The sequence below is a fragment of the Sinohyriopsis cumingii genome, chromosome 16 (genome assembly GCF_028554795.1).
Source record: "Sinohyriopsis cumingii isolate HCF-2022 chromosome 16, ASM2855479v2, whole genome shotgun sequence".
Classification (NCBI taxonomy): Eukaryota; Metazoa; Mollusca; class Bivalvia; order Unionida; family Unionidae; genus Sinohyriopsis; species Sinohyriopsis cumingii.
The window spans coordinates 13308733-13333946 of NC_142976.1; the positions used below are offsets into that span (position 1 = coordinate 13308733).

At 35.4% G+C, this 25214-nt stretch overlaps 1 protein-coding gene across 1 annotated transcript in view; it reads right to left on the bottom strand.

The window, feature by feature from the left end:
* Positions 1 to 804: 804 nt before the first annotated feature.
* Positions 805 to 25214, bottom strand: part of LOC149779964 (tyrosine aminotransferase-like) — a 66371-nt gene continuing 41961 nt past the window's right edge. Inside the window, exons 9-11 of the mRNA XM_089936682.1 lie at positions 22418 to 22630; positions 11084 to 11182; positions 805 to 8688 (exon numbers count right to left, since the gene is read on the bottom strand). Coding sequence (XP_089792808.1) covers positions 8560 to 8688; positions 11084 to 11182; positions 22418 to 22630 — 441 coding nt within the window. The 3' untranslated portion in view covers positions 805 to 8559. The remainder of the gene's footprint in view (positions 8689 to 11083; positions 11183 to 22417; positions 22631 to 25214) is intronic.

The following is a 25214-nucleotide window of genomic DNA, read 5'->3' on the forward strand; positions in this document are numbered from 1 at the left end:
TTAGTGATGAAAACCGTATATTGATATCATCATCCATTCATGTTGATCAGTGATAACAAGATTTTCATGATGGCTGCTGTAGTTGATAATGCTGGTCATCAGATTAGCACCATTTTCATTTAGGACCAACCCTATGTCATAAGAAGTCAACTGTTGAGAACCTTATCTCAATATGACTTTCCATTCAGAAGGAGTAGTGATAACAAAATTTTCAAGTCTTTTGATGAAAACTGTATTGATATGACCATCCATTCCAAAAACTAACAATCACAAGATTTTCAAGATTGCTGCTGCAGCGATAATATTGGAAATCAAATTAGCATCAGATGGCTGCTGTGGTGGCCATATTGAACAACAGACTGGAACCATTCAATTTTTCATTTAGGTCCAACAAGACATCAAAAGAAGCCTTTTAGTGAAAACCACATTTGATTACTATCCATTCAGGAGTAGTGATAACAGGATTTCAAGATGTCCATGATGCACCATTTTCATTGAGAACTAACAAGATCATGGGATGCATGTGTGTCAGGTTTCATGGCAATCCTTCACATACTTTAGGAGTAGCAATTACAAACATGTGATAACAGAGAGATGGTGAAGAGACCATTCCATGGAGTCATCTGGTTTATGACCAGTAGAGATGAAATTGAATGAGCTGTGTAATTTTGTATACTACTAGATCAAGTATGTAATACATCAATTCCAGGATGAATGTGCAAGCCTTAATACTCTGTCTGTCTGTCTGGATGCATATAGGAAGTGAAATTACAAAATAATAATAATAATAATAATAAAACTACCTTTAAAAATAATCAAACTTTAATATAAGCAACTCAAAAAGATCATCAAGGAGAGATTCTACAAAATCAAGCAGAGATTCTACAAAAAAACCTAAGTTGTCATTCTATGCAATACTAATTTCTTGATCTACAGTAAGCTCACATGGCCTTGCAGTCAGATGAGCTAAACATTGCAATAAAGGCATGATATCTAATAAGTCATCTACATATACAAACATGCCAACCAAATTTTATTTGTCTACTATAATTGATTTTTGCTTCACTGTGCAAGCAGGGTGATCATAAAAAAATGTCCAAAAAATAAAAAATAACTGGATGAACTGAAAATTGTCTATAATAGCTGATAATCTAATGAGATGACATACGAACAGATCATCATATCAAATCATCTATATATACATAAACATGAACACTATATTCAATTTATCTCATCAAGTAGTTTTGGCACAAATGTGTTAACAAAGTTTTTATTACAACAGTAATAGTCCACAAAGTTAAAAAAAACATGCAACAATGTGAAATACTGCTGTCAGAGACCGAGCTCTAACACTTCAATGCACTATCTTACCTTGAATGACACAAAGTCAAGAGTCTGACTAGACAAGTTACCTGTACAGAATGAGACCATGTTGTTCTATTGACATTTTCACTGCTCATACAAACTGAAAGCTAAAGATGAAAGCTAACGTAATGCTTAAAGCTACTGTCATGTATATCATTTCTTTTGACATCAAAAGATTGAGAATTCTGGTGGAATGGAAGGTTAGGGAAATATTAAAGATCAAACAAGATCAAAGAGATGAGCATAAATTTGTTCAAGATTGATAATCTTGTTTTGATTTTATAATCACAAGCATATTCCAATATCCCTCTTAATATACGCAATCACAATTATAAATCTTTAAGCATTTAATCTCATTTCTTAACAAAGAATGGATTATACAAATTCGTTAAAAACTTTGCAACAAAATTTCTGAGCAATTACTTTTTTTGAGCATTTTATACTGAAATGATTTTTTAAATATACTAATTAGAAACTGTCAAACTATGTCAATCTTAGGATAAAAATGTTAGATATGTCTCTTTACATATCTAGAGTCACTTTTGAAGGGGAAAAGCCAACGGAGGTAATTATAGAAGATATCAACCGGCTGGTACCTTAGCTCTTTACCTGGGACTACCTGATCTAGTTGCTCTGCCAAGTGTCCAAATCAGAGGTCAAAGGTGTTGCATGATAAGCTTATGGTAATAAAAAATTCAATTTAAAAAAAAACGTTTGAGAATCCGACAGAGATCTGTGGGCAAGTGATTCACACAAAACTAAATACTGACATGAATCAAAGGTTGTTGCAAAACATTTGTGTTATGTGTTATCTCAGAGCATGTATACTAAGTCGTGTGTGTGTGTGTGTGTGTAAACTGTACCATATTAAACTAATACTAACATATGCTTTAACAAGCACACATCCCTCTTTTGATCAAAACTCTAATATAATTTTTTTTTAGCATGTCTTGGCCCTAGCATACTTTGAGCTGCTAAAATAAATCCAATCTGATTAAAGTCAAATCTCCACTGTCCTATATAATGATCTGACAGCAGCAACTTAGGGGTCATGTTCTTGTGACCTATGTTATTACCATAATTGCTAATTTTATCAGCCAACCAGATGAGGTCTTATATCTTCTTGTTTGGGAGACTGAGGAGTATGACTGAAAAGCATTAATGTGTGCTGTATGATTTGATACACTTTCAATTTTGTGAAAACGGCATTTCCATTGACTAATTCAAAGGTTATCACAACAACTCTAGAAGCGGTCACCGTCAGATCTTCAGGCAGGACAGTGGAGATCTGATTTAGAGCAGATTGAAATACATCATGATTTTTTAAGAGCCTACCTAAATACATGTTGTCCCATTAACACTTGACTTCGATCAGCATTAATAATGAATTTTTCATGTGGTTTATTAGGTGTGACTATAATGGGAGACCAAATAAATCTCAAAAGAGGAGAGCCCTTAATAGACAAAGGTACCTAACTCTTGAAGTATTTCAATACATGTGATGGAGTGCTATGTGCTTTATTAAGATGAGCTTTTAACCTCGTGAAATTTATCCACATATATTATTTAATTATATAGTGTGTATATGACAAATTATCGCTATATATATTTAAGCATACAGGGTATACATAATTTATCTAAATGATATTATTTAAGCATATAGTGTGTATTACATAATTTAACAACATGATACTGTTTAAGCATACAATGTGGGTACTGCATAATTTTTCAAGATGTTAGTATTTAAGCATACAGGTTGGGTATTATATAACGCATGTGAATTTTAACAATACTGTATGAAGAACATTTATCTATGCTTTAATTTTTTGCAATCATCTTGATATGGTCACTAACTGTAAAAATACTGATTTCAAGAAAACAGAATAAATATTAAACAGTGAATTTATCAAAAACAAAATACTCCAAAAATGTATTACGTCCAAAATGCACTCATTTAAATAATATACAAAACAAGTTTTCAAGAGTACAACAATGTCAAACCTCTGTTGTTTTATGTTACCTCCATATCCTTAATCTTGATGAAAAAACTTCAAATGAAATTACATGTATACAAGAATGCTTTTTATTCTGTCAAAATACTGCTTTCACATTTGCCGGTGTGTAATTATTTACTTTGTATAAAATGTAGACACACTGTACATTGGTATATCAACCCCGAAAAATGTTTGCTTACAATCACAAAAATGATCTAAGAATAATACATTTATAATATAAATAAAATATGAAATTAAACATGTTATTACAGTATAGTGACTAATTGCCAGTTGATTATGAAATTCTGATCTTAAAACATTTCTGTGTCATTTTTATTTTACAGTTTGGCCAGTCAGATATTAGTTCTTTGTTAAATTTATAATTTTTTAAAAACCAGCACAAAAATATTTTATAATTGTGGACAATAAAGTGGTCACTGGACTGACTGATGATAGAGATAGTGAAAATAATTCCTTGCAAAAATATTGTTGTAGAGTACTTGCATAACAAGTTCCACATTTATTGTGCACAGATGTTTTATCAAAACTAAGAAATCAGATTCATTATCCCATAAAGCCTTTATTAATGCAGACATAACAGTAGCAGATTCAGTCTGCTCTGTTTTTTTTGTTGTTGTTGATTAACTTATTTGCAATGTACTTGTAGAAAAAATTGAAGGTGAAACTACAGATGAAAAAGAAAGAAAGAAATCATGCAGTGTGTCTAATGTCAGACTGAATGCCAATCTACATTCAAATGATACGCTCTTGGCCATTAAAAAAAAACCTTACTGTAAAAATGTCTCCAACATAATTTTTAAGTTTGTAACACTAATTATTACATGAAAAAACTATCATTATGGATTTCTTTCCAATTTCTGCTTTCTTTGGAGTATATAGGAACTTTAATTCAATATTATACCAGTTCTCTGCAAAGGAGACACTACAAACCAAATCCTAAAACATCTTGTACCTTACTTTAAAATAAAAATATACTACTGCTAAAATTCTATCAGAATGAAATATTTTCACAAAATCATAAAATCAAACATTCAACCAGTAAAACTTTAAGGGGTGTTTGCTTGTAATGAAATTATATATTTGCTAATGAGGACTTAAATTTATGGCAATTTCCAACCTGACTGAAAGTAAATAGATGATGCTAGAAATAATAAAAAAAGAAATTTCTTCTAGTGAAGAGATTATATACAACATGTCTTGTACATATATCATAAATAAATGCAACATGGACATTCCCTTTAAGGCGTGGATCTAAAGTGTCATTCAATGTGAACCTAAAAGTTTATGACTTTTATTTCAACTTGATGTTTGCACAAAAGAAATTAAATATATAAAAATATACATACAACCAGTGAGAAAAAATTTATACCAAAAATGGGTAATGAAACGTCAGATATAACTGAAAGAAATAAAGTAATTTAATTCTAAAAACAAAATTAAACTCAATGCTATGAAAACTTGAATGTACCAAATATCGGGCTCGACCTTTTAGAAGTATAAAATATATAACACTGATTAATGGTCAAATCCTAATTGTATCTCTCTCACACACACACATTATATATATATATATATATATATATATACACACACACACTTCTATAGTAGTCAAAACTTCATTTATTCTAATAAGTTCTTGCACTCGTTCCTTTATAGTGACAAAGTTTGTCCATGTGCATCAAAGTCATCATATATTAAGTAAATCTGTCATATGCACTGCTGTAGGATAAGGAAAATTCCCTCAAGGGAACATTACTCATTGGCAGGAACAAGGCTTTGTCAGGTTCTGTACACAAATTATGAACCTGAGGATGGGATTTCTCAATGTCACACCAGTAACTATAGTTCATCATTTTTCTCTCGTACCTGGATTAAGCAACAAAGATAAAACAAGAAATATATCCTGGATGGTCTTGGTGACACAATGAAATTAAAGGGACATGCAAATTTAAAAAACATGGGCCGTTAACTATAACATTCTGCATGAAAATAATATGCTGGCCTTGACACTCATCTCTAAAATACAAAAATTATAAGAGAATGGAGTTAAATCGCATTAAATAAATAGAGAAAAGTCATTTACATTGAGGTTAATGTTGGGTGTGGACTGTTATATCTATGGAAAGCTGAACAAATGGACATGCACACAGACACCAAAATAATGCTATGTTGGGCTTCTGCCATGGTGAGTTTGAATGCATACTGACAATAAGGTAAGCTTGACAACAGGATGGGTTTGATAAAAATCAGACTTGAACAGATCGTGTTCATATAAAGCTTCATACCAAATTTTGTATCATTAGGTCCTTCAAAATTTATTAAATGGAAACTGAAGAGAAACATTTTAAGTCAAACAGGAGCCATACCTCCAAACAATGTTGCATGATGAAAACTGAACTGGGCCTAGGTCTTGTTAATGTTAAACTTAATGCCAAATTTAATTTAATGGAGACTTCCAAATATACTGAGTGGAAATAAAACTGAAGATTAGTGTTCCAAGTGAAACAGAGGCATTAACTTCACAGAATTTTTGCAGCCAACCAAACAAATATTTGACCAAGTCTTTTAAAAAAAATCCTTACAACAAATTTGATTTTAATTTTTAAATTAGTCCTTAATTGGTGACTAAGCAGAAGTGGAAGCGAAATTGAAGGGTAAAGTTCCAAGTCAGTCAGGGGTCATAACTCTGTAAGATTGTGCAAGAAATTGGTGATAACTGAACTTGATCTACAATGTAAAGCTTCACACTATACCTGATTTCAATCCATAAAGTCCTTCAAAAGTTATGAAGTGGAAATGAAGTTTGGAGCACACATGATACAATGTGATTGACCAGAATGGGCAATATCACAGGAGCACTGAAAGCATATAAACATAATGATTCACCTTTGGCACAAGTAAAGCTTTATAAATGACAGGCTGCCATTGAAAGTCCTTGTTTATTTAGAAAGAGGATACAATTTCCTTTATACTGCATTTTCCAATGTGAACTTTAAAGTGTTGGTAAAACACAACAATTTTCTTAGATAAAATCTGAAACAATAACGAACTGTCATGATGTCATGGATGCAACAGTGTAGGAAACACTAGAGCAGGAATGCTCAAATGACACTGCTACTGTGAGGTAGAACAGAGAAATTCTGCATTGGGTTTGTATATTGTAAGAAATGGTCCATACACATGGGAATGTGAGAAAATGACCCGTTCTGGGTTTCCAGTTACAATTCTGCATGTATGACGGAGTCTACTAATAGGAATGCTACATGAATTTTTTAAAATAAATCCACATGCGTAAACTATATATTATGATGAATGCATTAAGAAATTATTTTTAAAAAATGCTTTGAGTGCAATTTGGAGTTACATCCCTTTCCATTAGCACAACTACTATTAACCTTTCCTACACAAAGTTGTGTGTGTGTGTGTGTGACGTGTAGCATGATGTCCCACCCAGTCACATTATCCTGACACCAGGCCGACCAGTCCTAACACTAACCTCTTAATGCTGAGCGCCAAGCGAGGCAGCTGTTAGTACCAGTTTTGTAAGTCTTTGGTATGATTTGGTTGGGGATCAAACCCACGACCTCCTGCATCCGAAGTGGATGCTCTAACCACTAGGCCACCGGAGCGGTTCCTACACAAAGTTGAAATGTTGGGTATAAAACATATACATGTGGCTGCTATTTCTATCAAAGTATATAGATGAATACATGAAAACGCTTATGAACCATTCAATATTTGCTTTTGAATAAGGATGTAGATCACATTACACAGAAACTTAGCCATCCCTTAGGCTGCTATCCAAAATATCCTACCACAAAAGAAAGAACTGATACTCATAGCTTACATTTTGAAGTGTAAAATAATTTACTAAACATTTTTTTAATTTGAAGAAAGACACACACACACACTCTACACCCGAACTTTATAGTGCTCAACCCTATGTGTATTAATAAAATATTTTCAAGAAAGATAGTTACCTGATTGAGTGTTTAAGCTTTGGAGTTACCAGTAGAACAAATATTATACTGACCCTGATCTGTCAGTGTCTTATGTAAAAGCAGATCAGGGTCAATGTTGTTTGCAGTTGGTACTAACTATAATGCATGTATATACAGAAAATATTTTCCACTAGTCATGATTATACTTTCCTGTTAATGATGTTATTACATTATCAAAACTGATTACCTATAAGCCCCTAGCAATACACCTCAATGGATTAAGTACTTCTTAAATATACCAGTAGTGATTTATGGCTAAGCACCACACCAGTCTCAGATTTAGGTCAAGCTGTAAAACATTAAGCACAGACATTAAACTTAGACGAAGAGGTCAAACAGTTATTACAATTATTATCACAAAACATGCAATGTACATTTGACGATTGCACTGCATCCATAATAATGATCATCATTTTCTGTCTGATGTTTTTAAATACCTTATGCACAAGGCCTTAGGTTTATTTAATCAACGTATTGAGAATGTGGATGACTTGGAGGAGTAAAGAGAAATCATGTTAAAGATGGAAAGACATAACTCCTGAGACACTATTTTTTGTGGTCCATTTTACTACCATACACCTACTGATCTACATAATTTGTATAATATTTGTTTTCTGCATTTTCTTTTCTATACCTCACTTGAAAATTTATATCAACTTTCAAAATATTATTTCCAAAATTACTCTGATTTTCTTTAATGGAGTATTTTCTGCTATTGTTCCAAGTATTGCCATCAGTGAAACAATATCCAAGAGAGATAACTACTATTAGTTTTAATCATTTATCTGAATTTGAGTTTGCCTCCATTGACATAAAAAAAGGACATGAAAAGACAGTGGGTATATAATTTGTTACTAATGTTAGTAAGACAATGAAGCTTGTTACTTTTGTTAGTAATACAAGCTATATTTAGTAACACAGAATGGACATTATACCATAGGCATGGAAGAATTGAAATCCTCCAGGCCAAGAAGGATAAAAAAGATCATCCTTACTCTAATCTGACTGACAATTTAAAAGCTGTAAAAGCAAGTGAATACATAAGATGTGTGAATACACAGCTTGATAAATATACACACTTTGTAGGTATCATTATATCATTAACGCTTTCAATACAAATTGTGGAAAATAAAACATTTCATATTTGCAATTATAATTTCATTTAGAACCATTGACTTTTACATCGCCTCCATACCAACATCACAATAGTGCCTTGTACAGAACTCTGCAATCCTGTCACAAGCTAGCAATAGTTTGTCTCTTGGAATTGTGAGCACAACACGGAAAAACCCTGGGTACTGGAAACACTGGAAAGAAAAAAAATCATTATACAGAGATGTTGCCAGAAATTTTAGTAAGGGGGGAGGTCCCACACACCTACCTCCAGAGGGGAGGGGAAAATCATCAAGGGGGGAAAGGAGTAAACAGTGCTGAATGGTAGCTGATAGAAGACAACAAATTACAAATGAGTCTGAATACTAAGAAGCATATATGCATCCCATCTGGCAGACTTACTGAATATATAAGCAACCAAACACAGGACAGGACGAGTCTTGGAAGATCAAATTTCTGACTCTTTAACCGAATTTTTTCTCTCGAATCTACAAATTATTGTTTATATTTCTGAATACAAGTCATTTAAATTTTTTTCTATTTTTAGTAAAGCCTGCCATATTTGATATTGGATCTGCATAATTTGTACAAATTTCAAAGCCTTCAGGCCAGATGCTTAGTGCCAAGCTAAGTTCATATTGGTTCAGTGGTTTCTGAGAAGAAGCAAATATTGATGGATGACAGATCCATAACTGGAAGAGTGCATTCAACTATCAGATACTCCAGGGTCAGTTACTATGGTATATCCTTGGACAAGGCACATTGCTCACAAACTGCCTTCAAACTAAATGACCTACTTATATTGTTATACTGTAAAATATTATAGCAAATGAATTCTGTCCTAATGGTGGTGACCACAGTGAAAATGACTACCTTTTGCTGCTTTGAATATGGTAATGTTTCATCATGGAATCAATCATGCTTACAGGTAAATCATACAAATTAGTAGGCTTTTAAACCATTTTCATTTAATATAGCTGTTGTTAAACAGGTACTAATAGATGTAAATGAGGAAACATTCTATTGTATGCATGTCATGGGGGCCAAATTTTTATGCTAGGCACCTTCAAAGGAATTTTCTTAAAAATGAGACATGCAGCATATCATTTTCATCATTTTAAATTTTTTTCTTGGATAGATCATATGGGTGTTTTGCTAGTTTTACCATGAAGGTATAGTAAATTGACCCAACATTAACATTACAGTAATGAGGTTTGTTGTTGTTGTTGTTGTAGGGTTTAATGCCATTTTTCAGCACACGATAGGCTATAGATGGCGGCCAATATTAATGGTGGAGGAAGAACCTGGGAAAACCCCGGAAAGAACCACTGACCCACGAGAAGCTACTGGCAAGCTTTCTCACATACCCACATTGGCTGAATCCAAGACTCGAACCCACACAGACAGAGGTGAGATGGCAGTGATCCATAACGGACAGCGCTTTAGACCACTCGGCCACTCGGGGCCCCCTAATGAGGTTTGATTTAGTTGTCTGTGACCTGTTTCTGAGGTCTATGTAACTTCCACATGTCTGTGACCTGTTTCTGAGGTCTATGTAACTTCCACATGACTGTGACCTGTTTCTGAGGTCTATGTAACTTCCACATGACTGTGACCTGTTTCTGAGGTCTATGTAACTTCCACATGATTTTAATCTTAATGATTTTATTAGCCAGATTATCTGTGCCATAATAAAAACTGTATCATATTTAATTAAAAAATATTTGACTTTTCATGTCATTGGCCACTGCAGTTTGATAAACATGCAGTCAAGTATGCTACTGACAGAGTCATTGGCCACTGCAATTTGATATACTTGCAGTCAAGTCAAGTCTGCCACTGCTAGACACAGTCATTGACCACTGCAGTTTGATATATTAGCAGTCAAGTCTGCTACTGCTAGACAGAGTAATTGGTCACTGCAATTTGATATACCTGCAGTCAAGTATGCTACTTTGAGTACTTGAGTCCAAAACTTTGGTTCCCAGCCCTTGTAACTCCATACACAGTTAAAGCTAGATTAGCATTTGCCAGCAAAAAAGTTATCTTACCAAGTTTCCAATTAGAGAGTAGTGAAAGAATGCAAAAAGGTAGCTTAAAGGTTATCTTAAAATTTTTATAACATAAATCAAAAAATCTGTTGACATTACTTAATCGCTTCAGATCTGTACTTCATGTGTATCGTTTAATCATTTCAGATTTGTACTTCATGTGTATCGTTTAATCATTTCAGATCTGTACTTCATTTCTGAACAGAATTATGAACATATTAAGGTATACTAAATTAAGAAAGTTGTTGCTGTTGTTGGTGTTGTAGGGTTTAACGCCATTTTTCAGCACACGATAGGCTATACATGGCGATCAGTATTAATGGTGGAAGAAGAACCTGTGAAAACCCCAGAAAGAACCACCGACAAACGAGAAGCCACTGGCAAGCTTTCTAACATACCCACATTGGCCGAATCCGAGACTTGAACCCACACAGACAGAGGTGAAATGAAAGAAGTACTTTTATATATAATTAAGACACCTGGTAGATTAAGTATGATCAGTTCTGTATTAGAAATTTGATTATATCAATATGTTTACCTTAGCTGGAAGGCAAAAGACACTTTCTTCGCGAACCAAAGCTTCCGTAAATGCAACGTCATCTATGTACTCCGGAAATTTTTCCATCTCAATACCAATCTGCAAAACATGAAATGTACCATATAGCAGAATATTTTGTGGACATAAAATTGGTCAATTTTCTTCAATAATGGGATTTTAAATTTTGGAATAGTGACATTCTAGTAACATGGATGTAGAAAAGTTAAAAAAAATTAAAGTGTTAAATATTCATGGGATTTATTTTTGTCATCTAACTCCGAGACCACTAACAACTGCTGCCATATAGTATTAGGCAAACAGTAAGTTTCTGAAAGTAGTATGTTTTTCTTCAATCAAAACTTACAGTCCCAGTCATAATACATTAAAAGTATGTCCATTACCTTAAACAAGTTCATCCCTGCTAAGCCAAAAAGAGATGTTCAATCATTTTGGTTTGGTTTAGCAAGAATGGTGCTAAAAGGTCTGCTTGCTTAAAAAGTAGTTCAGATGAGAGCAGTCTCCCTTGGAAATTGGTTGTGTTGTTGTTGTTGTTGTGGGCTTTAATGTCAATTTTCAGCACACGATAGTCTATAAATGGCGGCCAGTATTAATGGTGGAGGAAGAACCCGGGAAAACACCAGAAAGAACTACCGATCCACGAGAAGCTACTGGCAAGCTTTCTTAGATGCCCACATTGGCTGAATCCAAGACTCGAACCCATGCAGACAGAGGTGAGATGGCAGTGATCCATAAAAGAGAGCGCTTTAAAGCCCCTATGGAAATAGGTATTGGCACAAAAAGTCTACAGTCATCTATTACTACTAAAGTGAAAGTTGAACACTACAGGGTTGCAACTGCAGAGAGAGCTTGGGAGGGTGTGCCTGTATTATGACTGGGTAAATATTATAAAAGAAACATTTTACTTTCTTCTTCAAATATACTGCATGATCATTATGTTTAACTTGGGCAAACAGGAGAAAAATAAGAGTAATTTCCCCTTACCCCAAAGTCTCCCCAGACTCCAGTCTTCTAATGTGTATAAAACAACTTTGCTATGAAGAAAATGTAGACTAGAGTTAGTAAGTGGCATAGAGAAAGATTTGTTATGTAACAGGGCAAATCCAGCAGAAGTAGATTAGCCTGCATTTTTACAGGTCTGCCACCTAAGTGTATATAAAAATATAATGAATCTGTGATACATGGTTTCAAATTCAAGAAACCTGTCTGTTTTCTTGGAAACCTGTCAAGTACAGTTACTATAAATAGAAAATAAGGAAACTATTTGATGTGCATGACCAAATGGTTGCACACTTCGAAAGAAAACGTAAGATCATTTGATGGAGGACTATGATGGATGCATGTGTTCTAGGCTTGAGCTTAAGGCAATGGAAAGCTTTTAGCTGAAAATTTTCATGGATTCTTACTGTTTAATAAGTACCATTCAAATCTGTTACTGTATTTACTTACATATAAGTCAGTTCCAACAGCATATAGACCCTGATCTGCTTTCACATAATGCCTTATGTGATGGCAAATCTGGTTCTGTGTAGGTTGCAATTAGATTCAACTTATAACGATTATACATTGTATTTCTTACTTGATTTAGTATGTCCACAAGCTGACACAACTAGATGAAATATAGGTGTATCAATATTAAAAAGTCATAGCTTTTGTGATTGAGCCAGTGATCTTGAAGCATTGTTGATAGTTTAATTAAAATTGCTGCTGAAATGCAGTAACATCAGCCATGACCAGTAATGGAAAAAGCAATTTTTGTCTTATGTCCACCAAATCTTGACCTGTGCAACCCATGGATGTGCTTTATCAAAACTTAAATTGAAAAATACACATTCAAAGTTTCATTAGCAGATGTCCATTATTACATATATTTAATTTATAGCATGAACTTCACTTTTGACTATGATTGTGGGTCGAGTTATTTTTGCAATCCTATTTTCATAATTGCAGTTGAGGGCTGTGAGTGGAGTTTATGCCTACCTGATTTTTGACAAAATTTTAGTTAGTCAACAGGATGTTGAGTGGAATTTGTTACACTGTTTGTCCTTAATAAACCTAAGCATAAAGATGCTGAAAATATTTCAAACAATATATGCAGATGTCGGACCTCAAAAACTTCAAGTGGACTGAGTGATATTTTCCAGTGTTAGGTGGTGTTAGACAGGGCTGCATGTTGTCACCACTGATTTTTCACTCATTCCAAATGACATGCAAAGAACATATTCTAAGAGTAACAGTTGTATTGATATAGAAAATGTGTCAAAACTCTTCCTTTTATTTTATGCAAATGCTCTCATACTGGCTGGTGCAGCATTTATTAGATTGACTTGTCCAATACTGACTGGAAACTTAATGTAATTCTTGACAGACAAGATAATGGTCTTCTGCAAGGGAGATATTGTAGAGGTTATGAAAAATGATACATGTATTTTAGGGATAAGAAACTTAAGGTTAGTGCTTATCAGATTATGGGGCTGTTTTCTCTTCAATGGGAATTTTTAGCAAATGCCAAAAACATTAACAGAAGAAGCATTTATGCAATCCATAGTAAACTGATTAAATTTGGAAAATTTTAAATCTTTTATTTAAATTTTCTGATGTAGAAAGAATGCATGATAATTTTTGTAAATATGTCTAACAGTCTGGCAAAATCAAGTCCTAACATCTTTGCTCATTAAGAAAGGTCAGATATCTGTTAAAACTGTATGCTGGATCTATTGAATATTGGTTGAAACTATCTGAAATGTCAGAGAACTGATTGCCAAAAATTATATTTTAGAACAGTTACCGTAACTTGGCTTGAGGGTACAAGTAGTTGCTGTACATAATGTCAATAATTTTAAAGAGTTCTGGTTTTGGTGAGGCATGGTACAACCATGAAGGGGGCAATAAGGAAACTTGTATGAATATATGAATAGAGCCAGACACACAAAACTGGCATGCAAAGGTTAATATTATGGACAGGCTGCAAGAATATAGGTATTAGACAGGCTGCAAGAATATAGGGTATGGACAGTCTGAGGGATATAGAATATGTACAGGCTGCAAGAATATAGGGTATGGACAGGCTGCAAGAATATAGGGTATGGACAGTCTGAGGGATATAGAATATGGACAGGCTGCAAGAATATAGGGTATGGACAGGCTGCAAGAATATAGGGTATGGACAGTCTGAGGGATATAGAATATGGACAGGCTGCAAGAATATAGGGTATGGACAGTCTGAGGGATATAGAATATGGACAGGCTGCAAGAATATAGGGTATGGACAGGCTGCAAGAATATAGGGTATGGACAGTCTGAGGGATATAGAGTATGGACAGGCTGCAAGAATATAGGGTATGGACAGTCTGAGGGATATAGAGTATGGACAGGCTGCAATAATATAGGGTATGGACAGGCTGCAAGAATATAGAGGATGGACAGGCTGCAAGAATATAGGGTATGGACAGGCTGCAAGAATATAGGGTATGGAGAGGCTGAGGGATATAGAGTATGGACAGGCTGCAAGAATATAGGTATTGGACAGGCTGCAAGAATATAGGGTATGGACAGTCTGAGGGATATAGAGTATGGACAGGCTGCAATAATATAGGTATTGGACAGGCTGCAAGAATATAGGGTATGGACAGTCTGAGGGATATAGAGTATGTACAGGCTGCAAGAATATAGGTATTGGACAGGCTGAGAGATATAGAGTATGGACAGGCTGCAAGAATATAGGGTATGGACAGGCTGCAAGAATATAGGGCATGGACAGGCTGCAAGAATATAGGGTATGGAGAGGCTGAGAGAATATAATGTAAGGACAGTCTGAGAGATATAGAGTATGGACAGACTGAGAACAGAGGGTAAGGACACACTGTGAGAATAAAGGGTATGGACAGGCAGTGAGAACATAGGGTATGGACAGACTGTGAGAACATAGGGTATGGACAGGCTCCAAGAATATAGGGTATGGACAGGCTGAGAGATATAGAGTATGGACAGACTGTGAGAACATAGAGTATGGACAGACTGTGAGAATATAGAGTATGGACAAGCACTGACAATATATGGTATGAACAAGCATTGAAAATATAGGGTATTGACAAGTATTGAAAATATATGGTATGGACAAGCATTGAAAATATAGGGTGTGGACAAGCATTGAAAATATAGGGTATGGACAAGCATTGAGAATATTGGGTATGGACAAGCAGTGAGAATATTGGGTATTGAGAAACAGTGAGAATATAGGATATGGACAAGCAGTGAGAATATAGGGTATGGACAAACAGTGAGAATATTGGGTATGGACAAACAGTGAGAATATAGGGTATTGACAAACAGTGAGAATATAGGATATGGACAAGCAGTGAGAATATAGGGTAACAGTGAGAATATTGGGTATGGACAAGCTGTGAGAATATAGGGTATGGACAAACATTGAGAATATAGGGTATGGACAAGCAGTGAGAATATAGGGTATTGACAAACAGAATGCTGGGTATGGACAAGCAGTGAAAATATTGGGTATTGAGAAACAGTGAGAATATAGGGTATGGACAAGCACTGAGAATATAGGGTATGGACAAACAGTGAGAATATTGGGTATGGACAAACAGTGAGAATATAGGGTATTGACAAACAGTGAGAATATAGGATATGGACAAGCAGTGAGAATATTGGGTAACAGTGAGAATATTGGGTATGGACAAGCTGTGAGAATATAGGGTATGGACAAACATTGAGAATATAGGGTATGGACAAACAGTGAGAATATAGGGTATTGACAAACAGAATACTGGGTATGGACAAGCAGTGAGAATATTGGGTATTGACAAACAGAATAATGGGTATTGAGAAACAGTGAGAATATAGGGCATGGACAAGCACTGAGAATATAGGGTATGGACAAGCAGTGAGAATATAGGGTATGGACAAGCAGTGAGAATATAGGGTATTGACAAACAGAATACTGGGTATGGACAAGCAGTGAGAATATTGGGTATTGAGAAACAGTGAGAATATAGGATATGGACAAACAGTGAGAATATAGGTTATGGACAAGCAGTGAGAATATTGGGTATGGACAAGCACTGAGAATATAGGGTATGGACAAGCAGTGAGAATATAGGGTATTGACAAACAGAATACTGGGTATGGACAAGCAGTGAGAATATTAGGTATTGAGAAACAGTGAGAATATAGGATATGGACAAACAGTGAGAATATAGGTTATGGACAAGCAGTGAGAATATTGGGTATTGACAAACAGTGAGAATATAGGGTACTGACAAACAGTGAGAATATTGGGTACTGACAAACAGTGAGAATATTGGGTATGGACAAACGGTGAGAATATTGGATATGGTCAAACAGTGAGAATATTGGGTATGGACAAGCAGTGAGGATATAGGGTACTGACAAACAGTGAGAATATTGGGTATGGACAAACAGTGAGAATATAGGATATGGACAAGCAGTGAGAATATTGGGTATTGAGAAACAGTGAGAATATAGGGTATGGACAAGCACTGAGAATATAGGGTATGGACAAACAGTGAGAATATAGGGTACTGACAAACAGTGAGAATATTGGGTATGGACAAACAGTGAGAATATAGGGTATGGACAAGCACTGAGAATATAGGGTATGGACAAGCAGTGAGAATATAGGGTATTGACAAACAGAATACTGGGTATGGACAAGCAGTGAGAATATTGGGTATTGAGAAACAGTGAGAATATAGGATATGGACAAACAGTGAGAATATAGGTTATGGACAAGCAGTGAGAATATTGGGTATTGACAAACAGTGAGAATATAGGATATGGACAAGCAGTGAGAATATAGGGTATGGACAAACAGTGAGAATATTGGGTATGGACAAGCAGTGAGAACATAGGTTATGGACAAGCAGTGAGAATATTGGGTATTGACAAACAGTGAGAATATAGGATATGGACAAGCAGTGAGAATACAGGGTATGGACAAACAGTGAGAATATAGGGTATGGACAAACAGTGAGAATATAGGGTATGGACAAGCAGTGAGAATATAGGGTATGGACAAGCAGTGAGAATATTGGGTATGTACAAGCAGTGAGAATATAGGGTATGGACAAACAGTGAGAATATAGGTTATGGACAAACAGTGAGAATATTGGGTATGGACAAGCAGTGAGAACATAGGTTATGGACAAGCAGTGAGAATATTGGGTATTGACAAACACTGAGAATATAGGGTATGGACAAGCAGTGAGAATATACGGTATGGACAAGCAGTGAGAATATTGGGTATTGACAAACAGTGAGAATATAGGTTATGGACAAGCAGTGAGAATATTGGGTATTGACAAACAGTGAGAATATAGGATATGGACAAGCAGTGAGAATATAGGGTATGGACAAGCACTGAGAATATAGGGTATGGACAAACAGTGAGAATATTGGGTATGGACAAACAGTGAGAATATAGGGTATTGACAAACAGTGAGAATATAGGATATGGACAAGCAGTGAGAATATTGGGTAACAGTGAGAATATTGGGTATGGACAAGCTGTGAGAATATAGGGTATGGACAAACATTGAGAATATAGGGTATGGACAAACAGTGAGAATATAGGGTATTGACAAACAGAATACTGGGTATGGACAAGCAGTGAGAATATTGGGTATTGACAAACAGAATAATGGGTATTGAGAAACAGTGAGAATATAGGGCATGGACAAGCACTGAGAATATAGGGTATGGACAAGCAGTGAGAATATAGGGTATGGACAAGCAGTGAGAATATAGGGTATTGACAAACAGAATACTGGGTATGGACAAGCAGTGAGAATATTGGGTATTGAGAAACAGTGAGAATATAGGATATGGACAAACAGTGAGAATATAGGTTATGGACAAGCAGTGAGAATATTGGGTATGGACAAGCACTGAGAATATAGGGTATGGACAAGCAGTGAGAATATAGGGTATTGACAAACAGAATACTGGGTATGGACAAGCAGTGAGAATATTAGGTATTGAGAAACAGTGAGAATATAGGATATGGACAAACAGTGAGAATATAGGTTATGGACAAGCAGTGAGAATATTGGGTATTGACAAACAGTGAGAATATAGGGTACTGACAAACAGTGAGAATATTGGGTACTGACAAACAGTGAGAATATTGGGTATGGACAAACGGTGAGAATATTGGATATGGTCAAACAGTGAGAATATTGGGTATGGACAAGCAGTGAGGATATAGGGTACTGACAAACAGTGAGAATATTGGGTATGGACAAACAGTGAGAATATAGGATATGGACAAGCAGTGAGAATATTGGGTATTGAGAAACAGTGAGAATATAGGGTATGGACAAGCACTGAGAATATAGGGTATGGACAAACAGTGAGAATATAGGGTACTGACAAACAGTGAGAATATTGGGTATGGACAAACAGTGAGAATATAGGGTATGGACAAGCACTGAGAATATAGGGTATGGACAAGCAGTGAGAATATAGGGTATTGACAAACAGAATACTGGGTATGGACAAGCAGTGAGAATATTGGGTATTGAGAAACAGTGAGAATATAGGATATGGACAAACAGTGAGAATATAGGTTATGGACAAGCAGTGAGAATATTGGGTATTGACAAACAGTGAGAATATAGGATATGGACAAGCAGTGAGAATATAGGGTATGGACAAACAGTGAGAATATTGGGTATGGACAAGCAGTGAGAACATAGGTTATGGACAAGCAGTGAGAATATTGGGTATTGACAAACAGTGAGAATATAGGATATGGACAAGCAGTGAGAATACAGGGTATGGACAAACAGTGAGAATATAGGGTATGGACAAACAGTGAGAATATAGGGTATGGACAAGCAGTGAGAATATAGGGTATGGACAAGCAGTGAGAATATTGGGTATGTACAAGCAGTGAGAATATAGGGTATGGACAAACAGTGAGAATATAGGTTATGGACAAACAGTGAGAATATTGGGTATGGACAAGCAGTGAGAACATAGGTTATGGACAAGCAGTGAGAATATTGGGTATTGACAAACACTGAGAATATAGGGTATGGACAAGCAGTGAGAATATACGGTATGGACAAGCAGTGAGAATATTGGGTATTGACAAACAGTGAGAATATAGGTTATGGACAAGCAGTGAGAATATTGGGTATTGACAAACAGTGAGAATATAGGATATGGACAAGCAGTGAGAATATAGGGTATGGACAAACAGTGAGAATATTGGGTATGGACAAGCAGTGAGAACATAGGTTATGGACAAACAGTGAGAATATTGGGTATGGACAAGCAGTGAGAACATAGGTTATGGACAAGCAGTGAGAATATTGGGTATTGACAAACACTGAGAATATAGGGTATGGACAAGCAGTGAGAATATAGGATATGGACAAGCAGTGAGAATATAGGGTATGGACAAACAGTGAGAATATTGGGTATGGACAAGCAGTGAGAACATAGGTTATGGACAAACAGTGAGAATATTGGGTATGGACAAGCAATGAGAACATAGGTTATGGACAAGCAGTGAGAATATTGGGTATTGACAAACACTGAGAATATACGGTATGGACAAGCAGTGAGAATAAAGGATATAGACAGCAAGTGAGAACATAGGATATTAAAACCAGATTTTTGTTTTGAAGAATATTTGCATTCTTTATTTGGAACATATTCAGTAAAGTGAGAGCAGCATTAATTGATGTTATACCTAATTCAGAATGCTTTGAGGAACTGAAAAATGAAGATCAATTCTGTCATTGCTGTGATCTTAACAGTTTGTATACAGTCTCAGTATCACTTTATTTGCTGTTGTCCAATATTTACAAACATTCGTGATATTTTCTGCTGCCTTGAGAAAAATTCCTACAGATACTACTGTATCAAATTTGTAAGTCTGTATTTAGTTGAGAAAAGAGAAAACTATTAAGAAAATATAAATATCTACAGTCTTGCTGCATTTGTTATACCCACCCGATATTTCTTTGTGTCTTTAATACGTATACATGTAATTCAGGCCAGTGGCCTACAATGCTGAAATAAGGCATTATTATATCATGACCATAAACTAAACTTTGAATAGATTCTGAAACCATTGCATAAAGTATTGCATGTGGGTATCTTGTTAGGTTTAATTCACTGGCCTTTGGTATATTACCAATACAATAATGAAGAATATACAGTAAGTTCCAGATTTATGCATATTAAACATACTGTGTCTCACGTTTATGTGAATTTATGTTAACACCCAAGTAGAAATATACATTTTGTGACATTTATATATACATGAATGTGCAGCATGGGTTCCCAAAGAGAACTGCAGTTTATGTGCATATTCAACTGGGATGAAGATTCCAATCCTCACTGGATTCAAGTTATACAAATCTGACATGTGCAAGGTTTCTCAGAAATGCAATATACACATAAATTGGGGGCTTAGCTGTATATTTAATCTGCAGTTTCAAGCAGAGGCCAAAAGCAGGCAATTCAATACAGATGGGTCTAAGTCTAGAAGAATCTTGATTTTTCTCATTCAGCACTTGGTGAAAGCACTTGCCTAGCCTGACACAGTCTCTTTCCTTTCATGCCCAACTTATCATGATTAGGTGTGGTGACCACTTAAGTGATACTGCCAGGATTTTATCTAAAGGGGAGAGCTCTCACCTTGTCACCAAAGTAATGTGGGAGAAGAAAAAATGGGGAGAAGGAAACTGTTGTAGTTCAATAATTACTTATCACTTAATATTCATCTCTCTTTCTTCCTGTTTCACTCTATTAGAGCTCTACTGAAATCAAAGTTTTTTAAAGACATTGGCTCTAGTTATATAAGCATTAACCTGTTGATTGTTTCTGAGCTTAATCTGTACTTTATCTGTGTATGAATATTGTATTGTGCTAAGATACCCCATCACAGTCTGCTGTTTGAAGGGGCATGTACATGCATAGATAACTTAACATAAAATACATGAATACAATACACATATTCCAACATATATTAAACATATTGAGAGTCTACTTCAATTCTGTAATTTATTTATAGTTTGCAACATTTTCAGCATTACTATTGTATTATAAAGTAGACCCACAGTAGCTTCAGCATTACTATGGTATTATAAAGTAAACCCACAGTAACTTCAGCATTACTACAGTATTATAAAGTAAACCCACAGTAACTTCAGCACAGTAACTTCAGCATTACTACAGTATTATAAAGTAAACCCACAGTAACTTCAGCATTACTACGGTATTATAAAGTAAACCCACAGTAACTTCAGCATTACTATGGTATTATAAAGTAGACCCACAGTAACTTCACCATTACTATGGTATTATAAAGTAGACACGGAGTTTGTACACAAAACGTCATCTTCCTAAACTGATTGTTTTTTTGTTAGTTTAATTTACATGTTATTATATAACCTCAGGTTTGCTTATTTTCCTTATTATTCTGTCACCTGGAATTTTTTAAATACTTCATTGTTATTTTTATTCATGAAAGGATATTCATTTCATTCAATAAAGCAGTCATGGATTAATACCAATGAACCTGACGATTCTGCATGATAAATATTTTCCTTATTAACATGATGGTACCCAGATCATAAGGATCCCCAATGAATTATAAATATGAATTTTATACAGAATTCTACAATATTCTATATCTATTCTATATATATATAAACTGCTCTGGCGGCCTAGTGGTTAGAGTGTCTGCCTCGGATGCGAGAGGTCGATCCCAGGCGGAGTCATACCAAAGACTTATTTTTTAAAAATGGTACTAACAGCTGCCTCGCTTGGCGCTCAGCATTAGGAGGTTAGTGCTAGGACTGGTTGGCCTGGTGTCTGGATAATGTAACTAGGTGGGACGTCATGCTACATGTCTATGGCATTATGCCCCAGTGCTAGACATCACTATAAACTGCCACAATGCACACATCATAGTGATATAACTGAAAAATTGTTAAAGCTACATTAAAAATCCAAATCAAACACACACAATATTCTATAAATATACAAATAAAAACTATTTTCGAGTAAATTTCACAGTGAACCATCAAGGAAAGACTAACTAACTTGAGCTGATACGCCTACACTATTTCAGCAAAGCACCTCCAACCCCATCACCCCTTTCTGTCTATTTTTCAAACATCTACTGCTAGTTTTTTTAAAACTGAAATCTAATTTTAATGGATCAAGTTTTCATTAAGTATGGCTCTCTAGGGGTCCAAAAAAGGGAAAAATTAATATTATCAACAATGTGGCTTCACACACAATTTTCCCACTTACCATCATATACATGGCTCCTTGTGGCATTACAGGCTTAAGACCAGCAATTCGAACTATGTTGTTGTAAAACAATTTTGCATTTGTTTCCACAAATTCAATGGTGTCTTCAAAAAATGTCTGAGGTGTCTTGGTAAGAATTCCTTCTACAGCTCCTTGCACAATACTGCTTGGACCAAGAATTCGTTGCGAAAGGCTGATCAGCCCCTGACGGACCTGTGACGTAATCATATATAGAATACAGTATGGCAATGAAAAGATTAGAGTAAATTATTCAAAAATTTTAAAGTGACTTTGTTACAATGAAATATTTCATGTATAAACTTGCTTATAAGTCAAATCCAACAGCAAACTGCACAGAATCAAACTGCCATCAAATATGGTTTTGGCTGATCTGGGTCTCTGCAGTTTGTTAGCAGAAATCAGTAGAACAAACATCATAGACCCTGATATACATGCACATTATGTGATGGCAGATCAGGGTTTTTTTGTTTGTAGTTGGACTTATAAGTGAGTATATACTGTATGTCTCTTTAAAGTACTTTTGGAGGGACACACATCATAAGAATTGCTCTAAAAACTCCTAGAGACCTGATAATCGGGAATACAACATTCAATTCTAAAACTCATTACAATAAACAAGACAACATTCAACTCTTGGAGACCTTAATATGGGCAATACAACATTCAATTCTTATAGACCTGACAATAGACAATACAACATTCAACCCTTAGAGACATGACAATATGTAATACAACATTCAGTTCTTAGTTTTGACAATGGTAAATACAACATTCAGTTCTTAGTTTTGACAATGGGCAATACAACATTCAATTCTTATTTCTGACAATGGGCAATACAACATTCAACTCATAAACACCTGACATAGAGGACCTGACAATGGGCAACACAACATTCAACTCTTAGATCCCTGACAATGGGCAATACAACATTAAGTTCTTCCTGGTAGTTATGACAATGGGCAATACAACACTCAGCTCTTAGAGACCTGACAATGGACAACATAACATTCAACTCTTAGAGACCTGACAATGGACAATACAACATTCAACTCTTTGATCCCTGACAATGGGCAATACAACATTAAGTTCTTCCTGGTAGTTATGACAATGGGCAATACAACACTCAACTCTTAGAGACCTGACAATGGGCAACATAACATTCAACTCTTAGAGACCTTACAATGGGGAATACATCATTCAACTCTTAGAGAACAGACAAAATGCAGTACAACATTCATTTCTTAGTTTTGAAAATGGGCAATACAACATTCAACCCTTAGAGTCCAGGCGATTGGCAACACAACATTCATTTCTTGTGTGTGTGTCTGTGATTTGGATTTTTAAATAGCTTTAACAATTTTTCAGTTATATCATTATGATCTCTGCAGTGTGGCAGTTTATAGTAATGTCTAGGACTAGGTCATCATGCTGCAGACATGTAGCATGATGTCCCACCCAGTCACATTATCCTGACACCGGGCTGACCAGTCCTAACACTAACCTTTTAATGCTGAGCACCAAGCAATGCAGCTGTTAGTACCATTTTTATAAGTTTTTGGTATGACTCGACCAGGGATCAAACCCAAGACCTGCCGCATTTGAGGCAGATGCTCTAGCCACTAGGCCACTGGAGATGTCACATTCAGTTGTTCATTTTGACAATGGTCAATACAACACTCAATTCTTAGTGACCTGACAATGGACAATAAAACATTCAATTCTAACAGACCTGACAATGGTCAGTACAACATTCAATTCTTAGAGACCTGACAATGGTCAATACAACATTCAATTCTTAAAGTCTAGACAATGAGCAAGAGAACATTCAATTCTTATGGACTTAAGAATGAACAAAACAACATTTAAATCTTTGAGACCTGACAATGGGCAACACAAAATTCAAATCTTAGAGACCTGACAATGGGCAATGCAACATTCAAATCTTAGAGACCTGACAATGGGCAACATATCATTCAACTCAAAGAGACCAGGTGATGGGCAATACAACATTCAACTCTATGAGACCTGATACTGGGCAATACTAAATTCATTTCTTAGAGACCTGACAATGGGCAATATGACATTCAAGTCTTAAAGTCTAGACAATGAGCAAGAGAACATTCAATACCTATAGACTTAACAATGAACAAAACAACATCTAAGTCTTAGAAAAATGACAATGGGCAACATAACATTCAATTCTTAGAGACCTAACAATGGGCAACACAAATTTCAATTCTTAAAGACCTGACAATGGGCAATACAACATTCAATTCTTAGAGACCTGACAATGGGCAATAGGACATTCATCTCTTAAAGTCTAGACAATGAGCAAGAGAACATTCAATTCTTATGGACTTAACAATGAACAAAACAACATTTAAATCTTAGAAAAATGACATTGAGCACAGACTCGATGATGAGCAAGAAGATATCCAGCTGATACATCGGACAATGTGCAAGACAACATATAAACTTTTATATAACTGACAATGAGCAAGACATCTTTCAGCTCTTATAGTCTTCACAAAAAGTATGATGACCTTTTACATTCTACAGAGCTAACAATGAGCAAGACAAAATGCAACTCCAATACATTTGGCAATGTGTAGGACAACATTCAACTCTACTACACTTGGCAATGAGTATGACAACATTCAACTCTAAAGCACTTGGCAATGAGTAGGACAACATTCAACTCTAATACACTTGGCAATGAATAGTAGGACAACAATCAACTCTAACACACTTGGCAATGAATAGTAGGACAACAATC